Consider the following 22,262-nt stretch of genomic DNA (forward strand, 5'->3'; position numbering starts at 1 on the left):
GCAGGGTCAACCTTGGTTAATAATTGGATGTGAGACCACTAATGAATACCAGGGTTGCAGAGGCAAGCAAAGGCAAACCACTTCTGTTAATCTCTTGCTACGAAAACCCCGCCTGGGGTCACCATAAATCAGCTATGACTTGAGGACACTCTCCACTACCAATATTAACATGTAAATATTTCAAGCATAAGCTCTGCTTAAGAGGCTTATAAACTCTTCTTAAAAGAAGCTGCCTTTTAAAAATGGACATATTGTTTAAAAATATTTGCTTGTATACACATAGCTTACTTTCAGTCATGCAGTGAAGATCCTTGTACTATAGTGTCGGTCAGCTGCTCCCCAAACCTTTTTTTAAAAAATGTGCTTAGTCAATAAGATCTCCTGTACCCAATCGGATGATCTGCTGGGCAAAAGCCCTACTAGTCCTGTCCACTTTCTTAAAATACTTGGTGGACACCATGGTGCCCACAGGTAACAGTTTGCGGACCCCTGTTCTAGGCTCACATGCATGATGGTTTGGTTGAGAGCACCCCCCTTTTTTTCTTGCTGTGGCAATTGCCTGTTTTGCAGTGAATGGGTCATATGCAAAGCCTGCAGTTAAGTGGCTTGTGGGCAGCAGGCATAGACCTGGCTTGAATTCAGGTGATCTGTCATGGGCAATGAAAACAGTGCATGCCACTGAATGGGATATCCATACAAATCACTCATGCATGTAAGTGGTTCAGTACTTTTTTCTTTTTTGAGTGATTCAGTGTATACGTGACATATGTAATGAGGAACAATTATCAAAAAATGTTAAAAGCATCAGGCTTATGTTTACAGAACAATGACTGAGTAGCCTGTGGGGCTTAGACATCTGAGATATTAACACAGATGACTTCAATGGATTTAAAAGGATATAACTCTGCTTAGGACTGCGTTGTTGGATAAGCAGATCTTTGGATAGACAAGAATGTTATTTGCGAAGACCTGCAACCGTGTTAATATGACACATAACTAGGGACAGAAGCAATCAAGTGGTTAGCTTGTAGACCTTCCAAGACCTGAATGGATTTCTTACCTTAGAACTGAGGTAAAAACTGCTGGGATATATTTAAAAATGTAAGTGGAGGATCCACATTTTTGAATTACTCTGTAGATTTAAATAAATGTGCATGATAGGGAGAAGCTTTGTCTCTATGGGGTATTTTATGTATGTACATGAGTATGTCATTTAAACATTGGTTTCCTCCCTTGTACAGTATGAAATCATAAAGGCTAGAAACAATACTATACATGGAGCTTTTGGTGGTCTGTTTCAGCTCTTAGCCATGGATTCATGTAGATTTTTCAAGAGCCACACATTCTCACACTCAGGTTCCCACCTGAAAGATGCAAAGAAGAAAGTGGTATATCTTACAGGGTTGTTGTGATGATGAACCTGACAAAGAATGTGGTCTTCAAGGATTGTCATGCAACCTATGTCTCACAGTGGTCAACCAGATGCCTCAGAAAGTCCATAAACAGGAGTGCAAAGGCCAAAGCCTCTTCTTGTTATTGCCCCCAGCAACTGATATTCAGCTCTACACTTCTTCTGAACATGAAGGTTCCATCTGGACATCATGGCTAATAGCCATTGATGGACCTCTGCCCAGGGCCGGATCTAGGGTTTCTGTCGCCCGGGGCAACCCTAGTCCGACCCGTGCGCTCCCAGCACGGCGTGATGACGCCATTTTGGTGATGTCATCACGTAGGGCGGCGGAAGCAGCATGCAGGGCTGGGAAGCCACCCGCACCATTTGCCTCCCTGCAGGCGAATGGCGTGGGCGGCCTCGCAGCCCCCCGCGCTGCCTTTCGCCTGCTCCGCAGGACAGGGAGCGGCCAGCTTGCCGCGCACCCCCTGTCCTGCAGGGCAGGCAAAAGGCAGCGCGGGGGGCTGTGAGGCCACCTGCGCCATGCGCCTGCCCTGCAGGACAGGAGGCGGCAGGCTGCACCCTCTCCTGCGGGGCAGGCGAATGGTGTGGGTGGCCGCGCTGCCCTTTGCCTGCCCTGCAAGACAGGGGGTGCGCAGCAAGCCAGCCACCCTCTGTCCCGCGGGGCAGGCGAAAGGCAGCACGGGGGACTGCGAGGCTGCCTGCGCTGCTGCCCACGTGCTTCGGCAGCTGGCAGCTGCTCTTGGCGCCCCCTCCCTGGTGGCGCCGGGGGCAGACTACCCCCCTTGCCCCCCTCAATCCAGCCCTGCCTCTGCCCACAGCTAATAGCCACGATCACCTTCCATTTAAATGCTATCTAAGCTAGTGACCATCCCTTTATCTTGTGACTGCAAGTTCCATAAATTATATGATGTCTAAGGCAGTTCTGAAGATCAAGAACAGCTGTGCTGGATCTGACTAGTAATTTATTTAGTTCAGCATTCTCTTTCACACAGTGGCCAATGAACGGGGCATACAGATCAAAACCTTCCCCGCATGCTGCTTCCTAGCCCTGGCATTCAGAAGTTTACTGCCTCTGCATCTGACGAAGAGAACTGTGATTCTAGAAATCAATAAAGAGAACTGTGATTCTAGAAATCAATAAAGTTGGTTAGTCTTAAAGGTGCTACTGGACTCTTTCTGAATATGGAGATTCCCTTTAGACATCATGAGTGGCAGTGATTGATGAACCTGTCCTCCATGAATCTGTTGAATCCCCCTTTAAAGCCATGTTTCCTTTTGTTTAGCCTGAATCTGCTGCCCCTTAATTTAGGACACAGAAGTAGGTAATTGCTTTAACACAATGAGGATTTTACTTTGTGTTTACAACTGCTTATCAGTACATGTGCTATGAGAAATTTCTGTTAACTGCTTGTATTAACTTTTCTCCTCCTTTTTATTTAGATATTTATGTTGCTTAAAGGGAAACATGAGTTGTGAGTATTCTTATTGACTTCGGTAGAGGTGGCGGGGTGGGGGGTGGGGTATCAAAATCCCAAAGCCTTTATAGAGCAACATATCTGCCTAATAACATTGCTGGAACTACCTTTGTTTTTCCAGTGCCTAAATTATTGGGATTGGCTCTGAATAAAGCTTTGAGAGGTATTAACATAATAAAATAATATTTTATTCAGATTTTAAGAAGAGTATAAAAAGAAACAAGAAATCGTTGTGGTTAAAATGACTGGCAATGTGGGTAAACGGATTGCGTGGAGCGAACGTGAGTATTTTATAGCAGTGATCGTTCACTGCATAATTTGCATTTGAATAATCTTATGTTTTGATGCTATGTATTATCCTTCTGCAGTGAACTAGTTTGGTACAGTGACTAGCATGTTGGTGCATGACCTGGGAGACCAGGTTCAAATCCATAAAGCTTGCTAGATGACCTTGAATCAGTCACTCTCTCTATGGTTGCCAATTCTGGATTGGGAAATTCCGGGACATTTTGGGGGTGGAGCCTGAGAATGGTAGCGCTTAGGGAGGGAAGAGACCTCACGCAGATATAATGTCATAAACTTCTATTCCAACAGAGCCATTTTCTGCAAGGGAACTAATCTCTGCAGTCTGGAGATCAGTTGTAATTTCAGGAGATCTCCAGGCCCTGCTGGGAGGTTGGTAACCCTGTCTCTCACCCTAAGCTATCTCATAGGGCTATAGTGAGGATAAAATGGAGGAGGGGAGAACACCATGACCTTCTTGGAGGGAAGGATTGGATAAAAATGTATGTAAATTAATAAATACAGGAGTGTCTTAGGGCCAAACTACAACAGCCATGGGTCTATCCCATAGCCTCTTGCTGCTATTTAAAAAGCACTTGCAGCTCTTTAAAATTGCTGTGGGACCCTGATTCAGATCATGCGCATGACATGGCGGCCCCAGGAGCTCTTGCCCCCCCTCCTCCCTGTGCCTTTTCAGGTTTCAGAACAGCAATTGGGGGCTCTTTTGGCACCTGAAAAGGTGGGGGAAGAGCGAGAGCTCCTGGGGCTGCTGCTCCATACAATCAGGGCCCTGTGGCAATTTTGAAAGAACTAAAGCTACTTTAAAAATGTGGGTGACGGCCATGGGATGGACCTGTGGCCAGTTATAGTATGGCCTGTGGCCACTGTCAAAGTATCATCTTCCAAAGACACACACAGCTATCCTCACTATTTAGAATATATATATTAAAAAAGTAATATTAGGGCCAAACTACTTTTGCTGTAGTAGGAGATCCAAGATCAGGAGAAGGGCTATGTCTCAGTGGTAGAGCACATACTTTCCATGCAGACGGTCTTGGGTTCAGCTCTTGGCATCTCTAGTTAAAAAGAGATGAGATAGGAAAGACAAGTTGGTGCCAGTCAGAGCAGACGATACTAAGGTAGATGGACGATGGTCTTACCCTATATAGGGCAGCTTCATATATTTGTGTTTTTACCAAACTCTTCCTCCTGTACGGTTTCACTGTCCACCTCCACAGCTGCTATTTTCTCTCCCAGGATCCACAAATAGCAGTTCTTTATGTGTGTACTTGCAACAGGAGAATAATGCAAGCAGAAGGATTAAAGCCCCACCCCATGGTGCTCTCCATTCCCTGCAGCTGATTTTAGCTAGGAGAAAAAAAGGAGTCTGATCAAAGATTTCCTAATGCATGTAATTTGCTCCTTACTACATAACACTAATGAACAGTTCTAGTTAAATTATTTCATGCTTTGTGCCTGAAGTGCTGAAACAGCCAGCAATGAGTGGCTGAGCTGTGGTGATGTCATGGAGTGCGCCTGGGGTTGCCAGGTCCCCCAGTGCTATAAGGGGGAGTCGTCGGGGGGCCCTGGCAGGGCCTTCCTGCAAGCATGCTCCGGAATGCTCACATATCATACTGGGAACAATATCATTCCCAGCGCAATGTGGGAGTTTCTAGAGTGAGCAGGAGTTTCCAGCCCCATTCCTGCACCTCCCTCCTGCCAGCCAGCCAAATAATGTCTGAATGCCAGCAACAAAATTTTTGTGTTCCAGCTTCTGTGAAGAAAAGATGCCTGTCTGGCCGGGTATAAAACCTCACAAGGCCTTAAGGACAGGAAAAATTGTGTGGGGAACTGACTGAAGCTGGCAGTTTCCTGACAACCAGTATTAAATAAAATATGCAGGTCTAATTTTTTTGACAAACATGTTACTATATATATTATTTGTGTGTTGCTCTTGTGCTAGCATAGGTCTCAAAATGGCTTATCTTTCATTTTGTCATGGGTTCTTGCTGGCTTCATCCTCAGACTATGGTTCTGATCAGGACTTTTTTTCTGGGAAAAGAGGCGGTGGAACTCTCAAGAGGAAAATGAGGGAATTATTTAGTAGTGAGGAGGAAAATGTATTCTGCATATATTTACTAGCACTTTCCTGCCAGAAGAGGTCCATAGAATGCTGACACAACTACTGATTTGATGAACTGGGAGGAGGGATGACTGATTATTCTGTGGGAGAAGAAATCTAGCTTTACTCAAAAGTATGTGCACACATGCAGGGATGTTGCTAAACATGTGCTATGTGAGCAACTGCAAATCACGTTCCTAAACAATTGCACCCTTACTACAGGCCCATGAACCCTAACATTCATCAGACATCCTGTTGCCCTTCTAAATAGGGTTGCCAACAGCCTGCAAAAAAAAAGAGTCTTGCCCCTTTAACAGAGGCATAATGGGATATTATTTATCTCTGTTCCATGTAAACCTTATTTGCCCATTTTGACAGATTACACCTCTGCTGAAGCAGCAAGACATTTTATTCTAGGCTGCTGGCAGCCTTAGTTCTAAATTTTTCTTAGGGAACCTTCTGGAATGAAGGATAATAAATTGAATGGGATAAAGTCCTGAGTGGAGGGGGAAACCAAAGGGGCAAGGAGTCTGGGGGCTGGCAGAATGAAGTAAGCAGTGTAGCTTTGGGATTAGAAACAAAGCTGAGGAAAGAGTAGGAAGGAGGCTTGAGGGAAAAGATAGGCTGAGTAGACAAGTAGTTGAGGAAAGGAAGAAATAATGAAACTGGTCTGTTAAAGAATAAACTTCACAGAGAGGCTGCATATCTGTTTATTTACTAAAACATTTTAATCCCGCCTTTCTTGCCATAAGTGGCAGCTCAAGACAGCTTTCAAGGGTAGTGAAATTGTTAAAATAAACAAAAAAATATAATCCACCACTCATCAGAGTCTTACCTGAAAAGAAAGTCCTCCTTACATTGCCTATGGAACTGGGCAAAAGTAGGTGATTCCTCACGTCTTCCAGCAAACCATTTCAAAGAGCCAGAATTAGCCTGGCCCTGACAGAGGGGTCCAGTAGGAGGACATTTTGAGAGGAGCTGCAGTGGCACACTTTTTTTTTGTGCATTGTCTTCTAGTTCTGTAATCCATCTTGAGTTTCAGTGAGAAAGGCATACTATAACTGAAGTATTTTTCTCAGGCAAATTTCAAAACAATCTCCCATTTTTTTCCAGTTTCCAGTTACTTTTTGTACATTAACAGAGAGGAGAAAGGGAAAGTTATAACAGTAAATAGGAAATGATTTGTTTTTAGAATGTGTTTCAATAGAGCATTATAAGAACAACAAAATATTGTGGAAAAGATTTGGGGGAAGAGAACAATTATTTGGAAAGGAAGGAATTTCAATTTAGATTACAATATTTTCCCTTTACAGGGGTAACTTTTGATGGGAAACATAAAAAAATCCCTGAGCAATATGAGTCACTTATTGCCTACAAGAAAAACTCTGAAGAAAAAGGATGGAAGGATAACGGCATTCACTGGGACATGGATGTGCAACCTCTCATCTCTTCCTCTAAGTGGCTTCAGCTTCATGGACTCAAAAGGAACAAGCTGTCCTTTTCTCAGATTTTATCCCAAATTGGATTTCAGCACAAGGAAGGTATGACACTTAATAATCATGGCAAGTAGAAGCTGGCTTCTCAATTATGTCTTGCAGTGCCTCCACTGTGAGAGCAACAGAAAGAAATGTCATAGTTCTGGAGTTCAGTACTAGGAGATGGTTGAATCCTTTTGGCTCTTTTGACCATATCTTGACTAATTGCACAGTCTTGCATAAAAAGTGTTCAGAAGTTACCAGCCTAGAGACAATGCTTCTTAGCCCACCTGCCCACCTGCCCCACCCCACAAATATTTTAGCTGTCAGTGGCTCATTGATGTCTTGAAGAGAAAAACAGAACCAACACACTTCCAGTTTACCAAAAATTTCCTACCTGGCTGCCTGGAGGCGATTCTTAAGTAGAGAGTGACGATTTGCAAACCTGCATCTGTCTGTTTTCTTAGGATCCCATTTCACTTATAGTTAGGCTTTTAGGCTTTGGCCTGGAGCCGTGATGGTGGATTGAAATCCCAGAGCCATCAGCTAGTCTACCCATGATGGTTTCTTTTTGTACAGATGCCTACTTGTGATAATGCATTTATAAACTGGCAATGGGAAGCAACTGTCTAGCACTAACTGCCTAACTATATTTTGTGTTTTGAACATAGTTACTTTCCATGTTATTTTTTTTTTAATTTAAACTTTTTTTGATGTGGCGGACCACATACCTCTTCAAAACTACATGGTTATGATTCTATATACATTTTCACAGATACCATATGGCTCAACTACTAGTGATGTGTGGAAGTCCTGTTGTTCATACTGTTCCATATGATCTCATAAAACCCCACCCAATGAATCTAAGGGCCTCTCTAGATGATATGTTTCTGCGCAGGTATGTACTGGTTTTAAAGTGCTCCCCACAGTCACATGTCAGGTGAGGGGAACTGCTGCTTTTTTAAAAAAGGAGAGCTCCAACAAGCTCAGAATGGTGCCACAGGGGAGGAAAGGCTCTTGCCTTCCCCCCAATGCCATTTTCTCGCATTAAAACCAGATGCAAGCTGAGGTATTTCACTGATTTTGCAGCTAGTGTTGTTGTTTTCACTCAGGAAAATGGCTTGAGGGAAGGGAGGAACGCTTCCTCCCCTTGGGGTGCAGTTCTGAGCTTGTTTGAGCTCTCTTTTTTAAAAGAAGCAGTTCCCTTCAAATGACATCTGACTGAGGGGAGCATGTTAAAAAAAGGGCATGCTTGTGCAGGAACATACCAAGACCCTAAGGGCTTGAGATGCTGGGGAATCTCACAATCCTCCTACCTATGATTTAAATACGCTCACGTTTTTTGATATTGTTAAGGGAAAATTTATACATGTAAATCAGAAGCTTAATAAGTCTACTGTGAGACAATCATCCCTGATTATGCTGGAGACTTCTTACTGGGATTCAGTTTGAGTGTCTGGAATGTTCTGATAAACAGAGCCAAGGTTGAAGTAAGTCAACTGATTGCTCGTTCTGAAGCAGTGGCTGCTAAAACAAGCCTAGGATCCAGATATAGACATCTTCTCCCCCTTTTTTTTATAAGTATGTGATCACTGAGATGATATCACCCTCATTTTTCTTAGGTAACAAAGACTTGAAAAAGCTTTTGTTTCTGGGTCATAGCAAACTTCAGTTACATTTGACAAGAACCATCTGTTACACCTCAAGCAAGCCCTCTTCTCTTTTGCCTTGTCCTCCGCAGATTTAATCCCTATGGGTTTCAGTGGCATTTACCATCAGAATAAACATGCATAGGGTTGCAGGCTTGAGGTCAGTGGGTCATTTCTGAGTTAAAATGCAGAGGATTAGATTAGGCTGCAGAAAGAATGCTCGTTAAAAAAATGGCACAAGTAACCGCCTCTATTTATATTCTAGATTATGTGTCCATCTTGGGGAAACTTGTGGCTTCTCGGTATTCAAACAGGCTGTATCGTCAGTACACTAAAGCACAAGATGGAAAGCGGTATAATGTAAGTGTAATGGATTCTCAGTTGGAGGAGTAATAAAGTTTCTGACTTTCTGAAAAATAAATCATGTTGACAGAATGAATTGGCTAGAATATAGTAATGCCTGTCATCTGCCCATAATGAGGAAATGGCTGTATGTTATCTATAAATTGGGATTGCTACTTGCATAATTTTGACTGACATGTTAACTGTTGACTTGGCATATCTACCTCCTAACCTGTCAAAGGATACAACTGTCAAGAGTTATGGGGGTAGGGTGGGGGACATGGTGATTCAGGTAGTTGAGATGTCATATGAAAGAGTTCAGTTCTGATTCTGCATTTAAATTATCCAACAAAGAGCTATTGACTTGGATTATTTTTAAGATAAGAGCTTTCCCCTCTTGAGCAATCCATTAAAGTTATGGTAATAGTCCAGAAATTGGTTTATTGTTGGCATTTTCACAAAGGCATTTGTTATGATCTGTACTTTCTTTAGGGTGGATTTTGCTTTAAATCTCCCCCTTACACCCTCTGGGTAGTTTGCTGCCACCAGGAATATTAAATTCCAATATTTTTATTTAAGTTTTCCCTTTTGTAACGTGTTTGAGCGTCAGGCTCCTTCGTGGTTCTATGTGGCCCTGAGGATAGGAATGGGAGATAACTCTGGGATATAACAAAACAAAGTTTATTTTTTTAAGAAGCGTATTGGTTACATAAAAGTCGTTCTTAGTTCTTCTAGTTGCTTCATCCAAACTCATTCACACAGATCTCTTGTAAGGCTTCACACACAGTTAGCCTCTTTCTCTAGGCTCTGTATTTCTCTCACAGAGAACTCCTCAGACAGCACACAGCTAGCCTGTTTTCTTTTCACTCTCAATTCTTTCTCTCTCAGGCGCACACACAGTTTGCCTGCTTCAAATAGAGTGAATATATAGTCTCACAGACACATTCAGTTCAGGCTTCCACTCAGGTTGCCTTTCCCTCACAAATACATGAACACACACAGGCTGCACACAGCTCGCCTCTCTTGCCCTAACTGAATCTTTTTCTCTTCCTCAATAACTGAAAACCACCTTCACTCCGCCCACTCTGTCATCAACCAATCATATCACTCACTCATCTCTCTCTTTCACCCCCACTCTTCAACTATCTCACCAAACATTTAAAGACACATGCACCCATTTCTTGAAATCATTACAGCATTCCTTGGTCATTTTTGATGATTGTGGAGCGGTAACAATTGTAGACGCTTGTGAATCACAACACCAGACATTTGCAGTTACTGCCTGCCCCTCCTCCCATTTTGATACTTGTTAACAAACACTCCCTGTTATAATATTGGCTCCAGCCCCACCCCCCCCCCGCCATATAAATTGTCAATATTAACATTTAAGGGAGATTTGTCATATCTTAATGTGGAGACTGTGCTGCATCTTCAGATGCTTTGAGGAAACCACGAGGAAACCAGAATGTAAACAGCTGCTACACCTCTCATCTCAGTGCTCACCATTTTAGAATTTATATCCTCTCTCTATTTTTATTTACCTATAGCTAACAGCCAAAAAAGACCTCCTCATTCATTTTGTGAATTGCCTTGCCGTAGCTATTGAACTGTATAAACAGAGAATGGAATGGCTAACCACTGAAAGCCGACAAATATTTGGAGTGATCCAGGAACAGTCCATTGCCATTGTTCTAGATTTTGGTATTTCTTCTGCAGCCGAGTTTAATCTGTGTTGTGAGGCACTTTGTATGGTCCTCACACAGCAAGTGGCCCAAATAGCCAAATTTAATCTCATTCGGTAAGTAAGAGAATCACAGCTTATCCCGTACACTTCATTGATGTGATTTTCTGGATTTTTGAAAATTAAAACATCTGATAAGAAGGGGGTGGCCAACTGATTGAACTTCCAAGGCTATATTGGATGCATCAAAAGATTAAGTGGATGTAATTGCACTTGGTCTATGATACAGACTCTGATGCAAGACTGTGAATGGCAGCACTCATATTTTTGATTAGGATATACAGAAAATGTTGCCTGTCTTCTTTATATATTTGGCATATATTTAATTGTAAGTGATATATTTTTTCCTCCAAAAATTTAAGTGGCGGTTTAATTTTCAGAAGTCTGTGTTCTGCTTGGGATGGTTGAATAGGCCCCCTCTTGTTCGTTGAATATTTTGTTCAGTTAGGATGGAGGATGACCAAGAATTCTGATACAGATGCCTTCTGTTGAGTCAGTCCATTGGTCTATCAAGTTCAGAATCATCTGCTACGACTGTCAGAAACAGTCCAGGGTCTCAGGCTTTCACATCACCTTCTAGCTGATCCTTGTAATTGGAGATGGTGGGTTTTCCTTGCAATAAATGTGGAATTGAGAGCCTGTTCCCCCATTGTTGATTTAATGTTTGTACTGGGGAAACCCAGCCCTTTTAATGTGCATGCACTATGTCAGAGCTGAGAAACTGCATGTGAAACCTGCTCCTTCAAGTCAGGCATATCTTGCATTTAAATTTCAAGGGTAAAACATGAATTGGCTGTGATTGCACAAAGCCATGTAGAGTGTTGCTACACCTGCTCCTATCAGTAACATTTTAATGCTTATTTACCCTTTTGTTGGAATATTTCTCTTTCCTTATATATGGTGCATTATCTATCTTTTTGTTATGAGACATGCACATTCTAACTGACAGTATCCCAATTTGAAAACAAATCCTCAGAAACTGTGGCAGTTGAATGAAAACTGTCATATTCATATCCAGTATGGTATGAAGTTTGCCAAATTATTGTCAGAGAGGTACAAAATGAATCCTTGAAAGTGATAATGGATAAAGTGCAAGATAACACCTCCACAAAATGTAGTTCAATAAAGCATGACCTTTGAGATTTTTTTTTAATTTAAAAAAATTTATATCCTACCTTTCTGCCACACCTGGGACACCAAGGTGGCTTTGTGCTAATCATTCTGTATGGCCAGTACAGCTAGGGCTGTCTCGGCAAACAAAAACATTTATGAAAATGTTCATTTTGCCTTATGGTAAGGATCAGCCTCTGGAAGCCACCTGTGCCAGATCTAGTCCCTAGAAGGTATCACCTGGCCTTGAGCTGGATGGTAGCAAAAGAAGGATGAGGGCGCCACTGCACTGTGACCAACAGGCTTCATTTTGGGGGAGGGGGCAGAGGGGGGCTGTTAAGGCCTTGGCTTTCCACCCTGATTCCATTATCTGTGACTATCCCAGAGATCTCTGGCCTGAACCTGTTGTGACAGCTCTGAAGTCTTTAGCACCAAGTTCTTTGATCAGTGCTCAGAGCTAAAGCCCTTTCCTTTTCTCATAGACAGCTGCTGGGGGTGGGAAGGAGAAAGACGATGTCATCGAATGGTGATCAAAGTGGTTTGGCTGAGAAAAGCAGCAGACATTTTCTGGGCATTTGGCACCCAGATCATATGTCTGTCTAGACACTGTGTAAGGCCTCCCCCCAATCTGAAGAATTCCCAGGTAAAACCAAGTAGGTGGCAAGTTGTGCATAGTTTCCTCATATCAGTTCACAAGTGTTGCATTGCAAGCCTGTTTAGTATTTCCCCAGAATATCTTAGTTCCTATCCATTTCAGGGTTACTGAAGATCTTGTGAAGTGGCAGGAGAATGCTGTTCCTGTGACCGAGTGTTCTATCAAGGCTGCTGTTGAATGGCTCTGTATGTTGGACCACTTGCCAGCTGTTTGCCACACGGGCCCCATTGAAGCTATCTTGGAGGCAGTGTGTGATGATACGGTAATCTTCTGCATATTTCCCGAAGTCTTCAATTATGACTAAGAATATCCCATGAGAATTGGATTGCATATTTTACGGTGATGAATTATGAATGGACTAAATAAAATACTGGCAGGTTATTTAGAAGGAATTTTTTTCAAGTTAATATGCAGACTGATACTTACCAATATCATATGTACATAGCAGTATTGTTACCAGAACTGCTCTTTATTATAATGGGGAATTAGCTATAGCAGTCTGTAACCTAAATATTAAGCGCGGATCATAACCTATGTTTACGGAGGTCCCGATCCCAGACACTCTAGTGAAAAAGAGGCAGACAACGAATAAGTTCCAAACACGTGTATTAAGTGTGGCGTAATGCCTAAACTTGCACAAGCATACAGAGAACACACAAGACCTAAGAAATACAGGGTATGAGATACAGAGACGTTCGCATTAGCTGGTTCCCAACGATGATAAGGGAAATACTCACAATCCTGGGGCGAAGCAGAGACACGGCAGCGAGGGTGGCCCAATGCCAGCACTGGAACCACAGACGGACAGCAAGGAGGTCTGGATAGGGAATGGCCGAGGCACCGAGTGGTCTGGGAGACCAGCTTAAATACCCCAAAACGTACCCTGGGGCTGGTGCTGTACTTGGTGGTTCTCACAGATTAAAACAAAGGGTCTAATGGGCTGCTGAATGGCGTGGATGGGCCACTTTGGTAATCAGATTGTGATAAGCGACACCTCAGGAAGAGGGGACAAAAGAGGGAGGGGGAAATCCAAGTGGGCTGAAAGGATGTTCCAACGGACAGGGCTTGTCCTGATGTCATCAGCTTCTGGAATGCGGAGGTTTCTTTGAGATGCATTCTCTAAGTGCTTGGGATGGTCGGCACTTAGTTCCTTCTCCGGGGCGGCTCCTAAGATATGCAGAGCGGGGCGAGGGGCTCTCGCTGCGGACGTGGTGTGCCCGCTTCGCCGAAATGGCTTCTCAAAGCAGTCTTCTTCCCAGGGTCTTCTGGCTGCCTGAGAACATGGATGCCGGCTGGGCATAGCTGGGGCTGGATAGCAGGCTGCCCGGTAGCGAGGGCAAGCTCGGGGGCCGGCTCGCGGGAGGCTCCAGGCGGGAACTGACCAGGGAGCGCCTAGCCAGGCTCGCTGGAGGTTTCCCCGGCAGGCGCCCGGCTGCTAGCAGCGGCTTGGGCCCATATGAGGCAGACTTCCATGGAGGCAGGGGAAACAACACTTTAAAACACAGTCCAAAGCAGGGAACAGGCACGGTCCGTGGCAGATGGCAATGCAGGCACGGGGCACACTTGTAACACAGTCCAAACGCACACTAGGAAGTCCAGATACAGGTCAGGGCAGGGCTGCCCAGAAAGAGAGTCCTTTGTGCAGTCACCCAAACATGGAGTCAGTAAACTACACAGTCTATTACAGCAGCAGGGTAATTGACATGCAGGCAGGAAACTGACACGTGTATCAGAGCACACACGTGCAAAGCAGTCTTTGGTGCAGCAGTGAAACAGTAATGCAGGAAACTTTAACACAGTTCATAGCAGGCTTCAAAGCAGGGGAGGGGGCCTACTTGGCAACAATTCCCCCCCTCGGAGACCCCGGGACGTCAGGCACGCGGGTCTCCGAACTTGACTTCAAAGGCGAGGTGGTCGGCAATGTCCGGTGGTCGAGCTTCGAGCGAAGAAGGAGTGGGAAGGGAAGGAGGGGGAGGCGTCACTCAAAATTTTAGTTTGGAGAACCACCTAACCGAATAAGTGCAATTTAGATCAGCCAATGGGCTGCAGGTCTCTGGGTTCACACCAGGGGGTGTGCTAAGTGCTACAGTCAACATGGATAGCAATTCATAGGCAGCAATGAGCAATTCATGCATATAAATAGCAATAATTCATAATTGTGTACATTGATTAATTCATGGATGAAGGTAATTCATACGGAATTCATGATGGGTTAAAAGCATTAAAAACCAGGAGCAATTCATATACATGGATTAATTCATAAGCATAAGATTTAAAAGCAAAGACAATTCATGGTTCAATTCATGAATGTAGGAGTAAAAGCAATTCATACAGGATAAAAGTGAAATGTGCAAGCAAGGCATAGATCAATTCATCGATACAATATTGGAGTAACTCATGGGTGGTTAAAATAATAAATATATATGTATATATGAGGTTAACAGCAATCGATAGGATAAAACAATTCATAAGAGATTAAAACCGGTATATAGATAAAAGCAGCAATAATAAAAGCAAGTGCGTGGAAACAATTCATGAGGGGGGGGGGAGCGACGGAAGGGCTCATAGGGGGTCGGAAAAATAAACTCTGCAATTAAAAGACCAACTCATATAGTCAGATTAAAACCAAATTCATAAAGTTTAAAATCAGTAATTAAATAACCTTTAAAAGAGACCATTCCGGAGGGGTCTCGGTTAAAACCAAATTCATAAAATGATAAATAGGCTAGAATTACCTCGGCGGAGGGAGTCATGTTAAAAAGGCAATTCCTAAGGTTAAAATCAAATTCATCGGGATAAAGTTAATGGGGGGTAATAAAGGGGTCCCAGTTCATGGGGAGATCATGGGCGCACTTGCGGTAGATAGAGGGAGGGACTAGTTCGGGGCTAAATTCATGGGAGTAAAATTCATAAAAAGCAAATTCATAAAACAATAGAGCAGCAAAGATCACAGACGGCTCAGTCCGCAGTACAGCTGCTAGACTGGGTTGCATATATACAGAAACAAGCAAACTTAGTCCATGTGTTCCAAAACACACTTCCACCCCCCCTTGCTGTCTGCGTCAAACCACAGAGCAGGGTCGATGAGCGGTGAGAAGGGCTTCGGACACACAGTTCTAGTCCTCATGGCGGTGGCGTTGCTGGCGGTCGTTTGGAGAAGGGCCGTGGGCTGGGAGGCAGAGAAATATGTCCCCCCCTAGTCCACAAGAGGGCCTCGGAGCGGTGTCTGGCAGCAGAGCGTCCATGGGGCCGGGGCAGGATTCACACACATAATAAACATAATCATAGTTCATAACAACATAAGCAAATAAACAAGGGTTAAAGGAGGGCGCCAAGAACAACCCTTAAGGCAAGAGGAGGTCTGGATTGTAGTGATCCAAGCGGTAAGACAGCTGGAGTTGCTGGAGCTGTCGGCGGCTCCAACAGCCCAAATAAAGCAGTGAGGCACACAACAAAACTTGAAAGGCCAAAATCACAACGATCGGGTGCAACGCCAAATTGTAAATTCCAGTGGCAGTGGGGCTCCAGCCAAAGAGGGTCTCCCACCACGAATGCTCGCCGGTGGTCTTAATCCGCTGGACCAGATCCAAAATCTCCTTTCCGTTGTGGGACACAACCAAAGCAGTAGTGTCCCCGTCCCTCTGGATGCTCTGGAGGGTGCGGTGGAGCTGCGGGTGGGCCAGGAGCTCGTGGATTAGCTCCAGACCGATGCCGAGGGAGATGGGCTTCACATGTCGATAGATGGAGGGTGCCACCAGGATCTCTTCTTGGGTCCAGACCGGTACCGTGTAGGTGAAGTCGCAGGCTGCCACCGAAGACAGGTTGCAGAAGCAGCGGTTGACTCCCGGGATCACGGGCTTGAGCTGGAACGAGTTCAGGATCACAAAGTCGCAGGCCGTTCGCACGCAGGCACATCCTTTTCCAATGTAGACCACAGCGGAGCTGTTTTCCCGGACAACCTCAAAAGGGCACTCGTTGAGGGCGTCGACTTGCGGGGCTACACAGGGGTGATGAGGTGCAAAGGCTTGGTCCTGGCAAATGAAGCCGGTCTGGTCTCGATGCTGGCACCCTTGGAGGCTGACGAGCTGCCAACCGGTCGGGGTGAAGCGGGCCCAATGGTCGGGGTGGCGAGCGTAGAGGACTTCGGTGTCGCTGACTTGGAGTCCCAGAGGCACGACTGGATACACATGGAATGACTCGTGCGCACTGGCCGTTAATAAAAATAATTTAAGTTCCTGGGTGGTCGGTGAGAATGAGGAATTTACGAGAGACCACCAGGATTCAAGCTCCAGTTCAATGGGTGACAATTTGGGCATAATCAATCTTTTAATTTCCAGGGGCAAGTGCCCGTCCGTGGCTTGCCGAATTAGCCCCATGGCCACAGCCTGATTTAATTGTTGGGCTTGCATACATGCCATGGCTATTGACATGTTGCGTTCCAAAGACTGTGTTCCTTTGAGCAGCAGAGAAAAATCTCTTTCAATTTGACTCTCCCAGTTAACTAAAATGGAGCTGATCTCGTGTTGCCCATTTGAAATGGAATTTAGGGACTGCACCACCGGTTTACCTAAGTCGGAGATGCTAGTCGTAACATGGGCAAACTTATTAGCGAGAGTCTCAATGTTGACCGAATCCATGATTGCTAAGCCTCCGGCTGCAGGAGCAGTCCAGTCGGCAATGCTTCGTCTGGCACGCGAGAGAGAAGGAGAGGGATCGATCCACAGTTGTAGCCATGCATTCCAACCCTTGCTACCGGCCTCCAGATAGGGAGCGCATTGCGGCAGCCTCTGGGTTACATTTAGCTCAGCTAAGTCTATGCGGATCTCTTTTAAAGACATTTGCGGGCGGACTAGAACTCTCTCTCGAATGTCAGTCTTCAAAACATGGGAGCCCACTATATGCGTGCCGCCTTGGCTTAATTGTTCATTGCTAGCAATCAAAGGGTCAATTTGGATGGTGCGGGTCTCCTGGGTCCGGATCAGCAGGGAATAATTGCCTGGTTCATGAGTCAAATTTACAAAGAGCAGCCCAAGCCGGTGAAATTTCTCTACTAGGGGCTTGGTTTGGCATTCGGGCGTCTGCTGAACCAGTATCCAATCGGGTGGGCCATGTTTGGCTAGGTCTTCCTCCTTTACAATCCAGGTCAGGTTCTCCCAGCGTTCTATAGCAAAGGAGAGAGCTGCGCCTGAAGGGGGCGTGATAGTGACTGATGCAGACTCAGTGGTAGTGGTGCCTAGTAGGATGGTCATCCTAAAGGGGTCTCCTGCCTTCCATACTGCGGCCGACACTAAAATAACTTCACAGTATGGTCCGAAAGCCTCAGTGACAAATGGCGAGGTTTCGAAGTTGGCAGGGGTGGTATATTTGTCTACCACCGGGACTGCGGTGGGGGCTGGCCTGATGCGGGGGAGAAACATACATGGAATCGGAGCAAGTGGTGAAACGGTATCGGTGGGCGAGTAACACACTAGTTCTTGGGACAGAGTTTTTACTCCCACACATAAAATAACAAGCTCTGGGGGTCGGATCCACTGCTCTTCGCAACTGCGGAAGTTAGTGCGATCCGTGGGGGTGGTCATATTAATCTGCTGCACAACCTTGCATACCATCATTTCATTCCCTGCTAGGGTATTGATACATCTCCAGTGGGGGTAGGGCATTAATTTGGACGGGCGTCCCTCTATTAGGGTGCCTGCCAGCATGAGCAAACACAGAGTAGCCAGGTGCCTCATCTCCTGGCCTTCCTTTCCTTTCTGTAGTGAAAATATCCTGGGGAGACCTGCGGATATAAGTACAGGTTCCCTGAGTTTCTTGCAGCAAAATAAAATAAAGTAAAGCAGGGAAAAAGGAGGGTGTTTTTCTGCCAGCACTGTCTATTAGGCGGGGCTCGAACGAGAAGTCCCGGAGCATTAAGCGAGCCTTCCAGCTTGTTGCTCTGGGGAACTCCTGTGCGGAGGCTTCTTCCGAAAGCATGTATATTTCAGAGGGGAAACGTCTTTGCGTCGGGCAAGGGTCGGCTGAACGTTAGGCGGGATTATGCAAACTCAACCCAGGGGTCCCTGGGTGCCTAGGCTATGTGGCCTTCAGGTGCCCCTTGCTCGGTGGCGGGCTATTTTTATTTTGCGGGCTGAGAGCTATCGGTCCGGCTCGGCCTGGGCTTGCCGTTTTTAAAAGGAAGGAAAACTAGAGAGCGGTTTCCAGTAACTATAAGGGTTGCTGCAGACGGGGCCCCTCGTTTTAATTTTCAAAAATAGGCCTTCGTCATATGTTTGCAGGACAACCAATTTTTGGAGGGACTCCCTCGGGAGGCCCCACTTTCTGGTTAAAAAAAAAGGTGCACCGGGCAACAAAAGAAAAATATACTGAGCAAAAAGAAAAACACACGGAGCAAGAAGCATACGGGTGTGGGGTGCTTTTAGGTTGCCCTTACTTGGGGTGCCTGGCAGGGCTTCATTATATCTTAAATATGTCTCCCCCCCTTCTTTTCCCTTATACGGTACGGGCAAGGGAAAAGATTACGTGGGGCGGGCGGCTGCTGGCGGAAAGGGCCGAAGTGGAGCCGAAGGTGCTCGGCAGCGTTTATCGAAAAGCGGCGGAGACGGCCGAGATCTGCCGGCGCCGTTGGGTCTGGGTTGTTTGGGGGTCATCTTGGCGCAGGGGATCCTGGCTATGTAAATGAGGCACGCTGCCCCTTGTGCGTAGCGAACGCACCTCAATAACATATTCCAGAGGTAACATATTTACAAACTACTGGCGGGTCTTTTACCCTTGCACTAAAGCGTACTGGCTGGTGGCGCCGTATAGCAACTCACCATGACGGGTATGAACATTAGTAAAAGAGGGATGTTGGGTTTCCTGGGGGTCCTTTTCCAGGGGAGGCACGGCCCTCAAAGCCAAAGCCGACCATCATGCGAAAGCGTGGGTCTGGCAGGTGAGACCCCGAATCTACGTAGATGCGGGATCTTCACCAGCACGGCGGGTGAAATGTTTTCAAACAAAGAAATCACCTTTTTTGGTGGTTTCAACGTTGGAAGACTGCATTCACTTTTGGGCTAAAGCCTCTCCGAACACTTTCACACACAGCAAATCTCTTTTGCCTGTGCAATTTTTTTCCGAACATGCGGCTTACAATCCAATTAAGAATCACTTTCGGTGGTGGTCCTATTTGGCTTTGGTTGCCGTGTCTTCCCCAAGGGTCCCAACTGTGGGGCCCGCCTAACGAAGTTAAAGAATAGAACTGGAAAAACTTTTGACATTCACACCTATATCTACATATTCTACTGTTTCTTTTATACTAAGGCTACAAAGGTCTGGTCTAAGGGGACACAGGGTATCTCTGGCCCAGGGTGAAGGGATATCTGGCGAATCACTGGGCAGAGGGGGGCTGGGCTGGTGGCGGCTCCCCCAGGGTCATACACAGGAGGGGCAGTTTGCAGCGGCTTCCCTTTCCATTCTTTTAACTGAGAGGCGTGAAAGTATTTTAACCAAGTGCCTCCTGTCTTTGTCTGGATAGCTACCTGATAGACGGCTGGGGAGACTCTTTTCGTGATGGGGACTGGGCCCTGCCATTTGGCTGCTAGTGAATGCGCCTTTTGCGAGAACTTCCTGTACAGAACGAGCTGTCCTTCCTCCCACTGCCTGGGGTTCCTGACCCATCCTAATTTGCGGTCCATATCTTTCTGAGCGATGCCCAGCTTCTGGGCCACTTGCATGTGGACAGCGTGTATGGATGAGAGCAGATCCTGGACCCAAGCGTCATTAATCACTACGGGCTGCATATCGGAAGGGAGCTGCGTATCTAGCCAGAAGGCTTCCGGAAGCTGCATTCTTCGCCCTGTCATTACCATATGGGGTGTGAGCCCGTGAACTGCGGTGGTGCCTCTGATGGCCATTAGGATTATGGGGAGTTTTTCATCCCAGTCTCTCCCGGAGGAGCGAACCATTTTGCGGAGAGCCTCCTTGAGGGTCCGGTTGGTTCTTTCTATGGCGCCCGAAGCTTGAGGGTGGCCGGCTATGTGGAAGCGTTGCTGGATGCCTAGCGCCTTGCAAAGCTCCTGTGTGACTTCTCCGATGAAGTGTGAGCCTAAATCAGAGTCCATGACTCTCACGATGCCCCATCTTGAAAAGACATTGTTGAACAGTAGTTTGGCTGTGGTGGCTGCATTGTTGCGCTTACAAGGAAACGCTTCGACCCATTTGCTAAAGGGGTCTATGACAGTGAGACAGTAGCGATTGCCGCGAGGAGTGGGGGGAAGGGGGCCGATAAAGTCAATCTGTATGCGAGCCCAGGGTCCGTCAATTCTCTGATGCTGGAGGGGAGCTCTAGGTCCGGTGGGGTCTGCATTGACCATAGCGCAGGACAGACAGTTGTCTACCCATTGCGCTACTTCGGTGCGCATGCCAGGCCACCATCCAACCTCTTTTACCCTTTCCAGAGTCAGGTCCTTGCCCCGGTGTCCCTGCTCGTGGACAAACTGAACCAGGTCGGCCCTGACTTCCAGTGGCACTACCCAGTGGCGTTCACCGGCTGTATCTACTGCCCAAACTATGCCTTCCTCCTCTCGGATCATGAGTCTCCCTGTCGGATCCCTTCCTGCGGCTAGGAGGTCGGCTATTTCTGGGTCAGATAGCTGCAGTTGTGCTAGGTCTAGTGTCCCTGCGGTTCCCTGAGCTTGGCTGCGGGCTTGTGCGCGAGTGGTGACAGGGTACAGGGGACAATCAGTGGCTGGTTCCGATAGGGGAGCATTTTCAGTGGCGGCTGCCTTGGCTGCAAGGTCTGCCTGGTCATTCCAATAAGCGGTCTCTGAGTTTGTCTTCTGGTGTCCCTTGACATGGGTAACCTGTGTTGGGCCTGAGCGGGACTGAAGGAGTGCGGCTACTTGCTGCCATAGCTGTAGGTGGGCTACGGGTTTCCCATCACTAGCTCTCCACCCCTGATTCTGCCACACCGGGAGCCAGACTGTGGCGGCTTTGGCCGTCCAATCCGAGTCTGTGTAAATGGCAAGTGGGCTTTCTGGGGGCTCAAACTCAAGCACTGCCAGAAGCGCTTGCACCTCAGCCGCTTGGCTGGAATGGGGGCGGGCTGGACCTTTGAGAGTATGGGCGTCGCTCACTCGCACGGCGCCGTAGCCGGTCCGAGGAGAGCCTCCAACGTGAAAGGAGGAGCCGTCACAGAACCAGCAAGTGAAGCCGTTCTGTCGGGCTTCCTCTAGCGGGACTCCCCAAGTGACTGGCCAAACAACCTGCGGTGGCGGGTCCAGGGGGCACTCGTGCTCGGTCCCGGTCACTAACAGGCCATAGGGAGCTGGTGGCTCGGTGGTTTCCTTTTTAAATTCTACTCCGCGGTTGACCAGGGCCAGGGTCCACTGCGCTATACGGGCGTTTGAGACTTGTCCATCTTGTATCTTGCCAGACAGAATATATTTGAGGGGCGTGTGGGTGGTTTGAACTATTGTGCGTGAACCTCCTATGATAAATTCCCAATGGGTCAGACTCCAAACTAGAGCAAGGCAAGTCTTTTCGCATGGGCTAAACTTGGTCTCTACTGAAGTTAGATTGCGAGAGGCATAGGCTACCACTCTAGCGGTTCCTGCTTGCTGCTGAGTGAGCGTGGCTCCTATGCTCTTGTCTGACACGGCTAACTGTATAAAGAACGGCTGGGTAACATCTGGATGGGCTAGGGCCGGGGCTGCGGCCAGACTGCGCTTCAGCTCGGCTAAGGCTGTCTGTTGCTCCGGTCCCCACTCCCAGGGAGTGTTCTTCTTGAGGAGAGCATAAAGGGGGCGAGCCTTGTCTGCAAAGGACTCGATGAAGTCTCGGGAAAAGTTAAAAGTTCCTAGAAGGGCTCTGAGGGAGGGGACATCGGTGGGTGCAGGCAGCTTGGAAATGACCTCCATTCGCTGGGCGTCCGGGGTGCGACCCTCGGGTCCCAGGGTCAGACCCAGGTACTTGACGCTGGTCTGAACCAATTGGGCCTTTTCCCTGCTAGCCTTGAACC

At 46.7% G+C, this 22,262-nt stretch overlaps 1 protein-coding gene across 1 annotated transcript in view; it reads left to right on the forward strand.

Annotated features, from left to right (window-relative positions):
- The first annotated feature begins 3,093 nt into the window (after window positions 1–3,093).
- VWA3B (von Willebrand factor A domain containing 3B) overlaps window positions 3,094–22,262 on the forward strand; it is a 97,521-nt gene continuing 78,352 nt past the window's right edge. The window contains exons 1-5 of the mRNA XM_054975038.1: window positions 3,094–3,170; window positions 6,607–6,834; window positions 8,683–8,777; window positions 10,307–10,557; window positions 12,368–12,527. Coding sequence (XP_054831013.1) covers window positions 3,131–3,170; window positions 6,607–6,834; window positions 8,683–8,777; window positions 10,307–10,557; window positions 12,368–12,527 — 774 coding nt within the window. The 5' untranslated portion in view covers window positions 3,094–3,130. The remainder of the gene's footprint in view (window positions 3,171–6,606; window positions 6,835–8,682; window positions 8,778–10,306; window positions 10,558–12,367; window positions 12,528–22,262) is intronic.

The sequence above is a fragment of the Eublepharis macularius genome, chromosome 3 (assembly GCF_028583425.1).
Source record: "Eublepharis macularius isolate TG4126 chromosome 3, MPM_Emac_v1.0, whole genome shotgun sequence".
In the NCBI taxonomy this organism is placed as follows: Eukaryota; Metazoa; Chordata; class Lepidosauria; order Squamata; family Eublepharidae; genus Eublepharis; species Eublepharis macularius.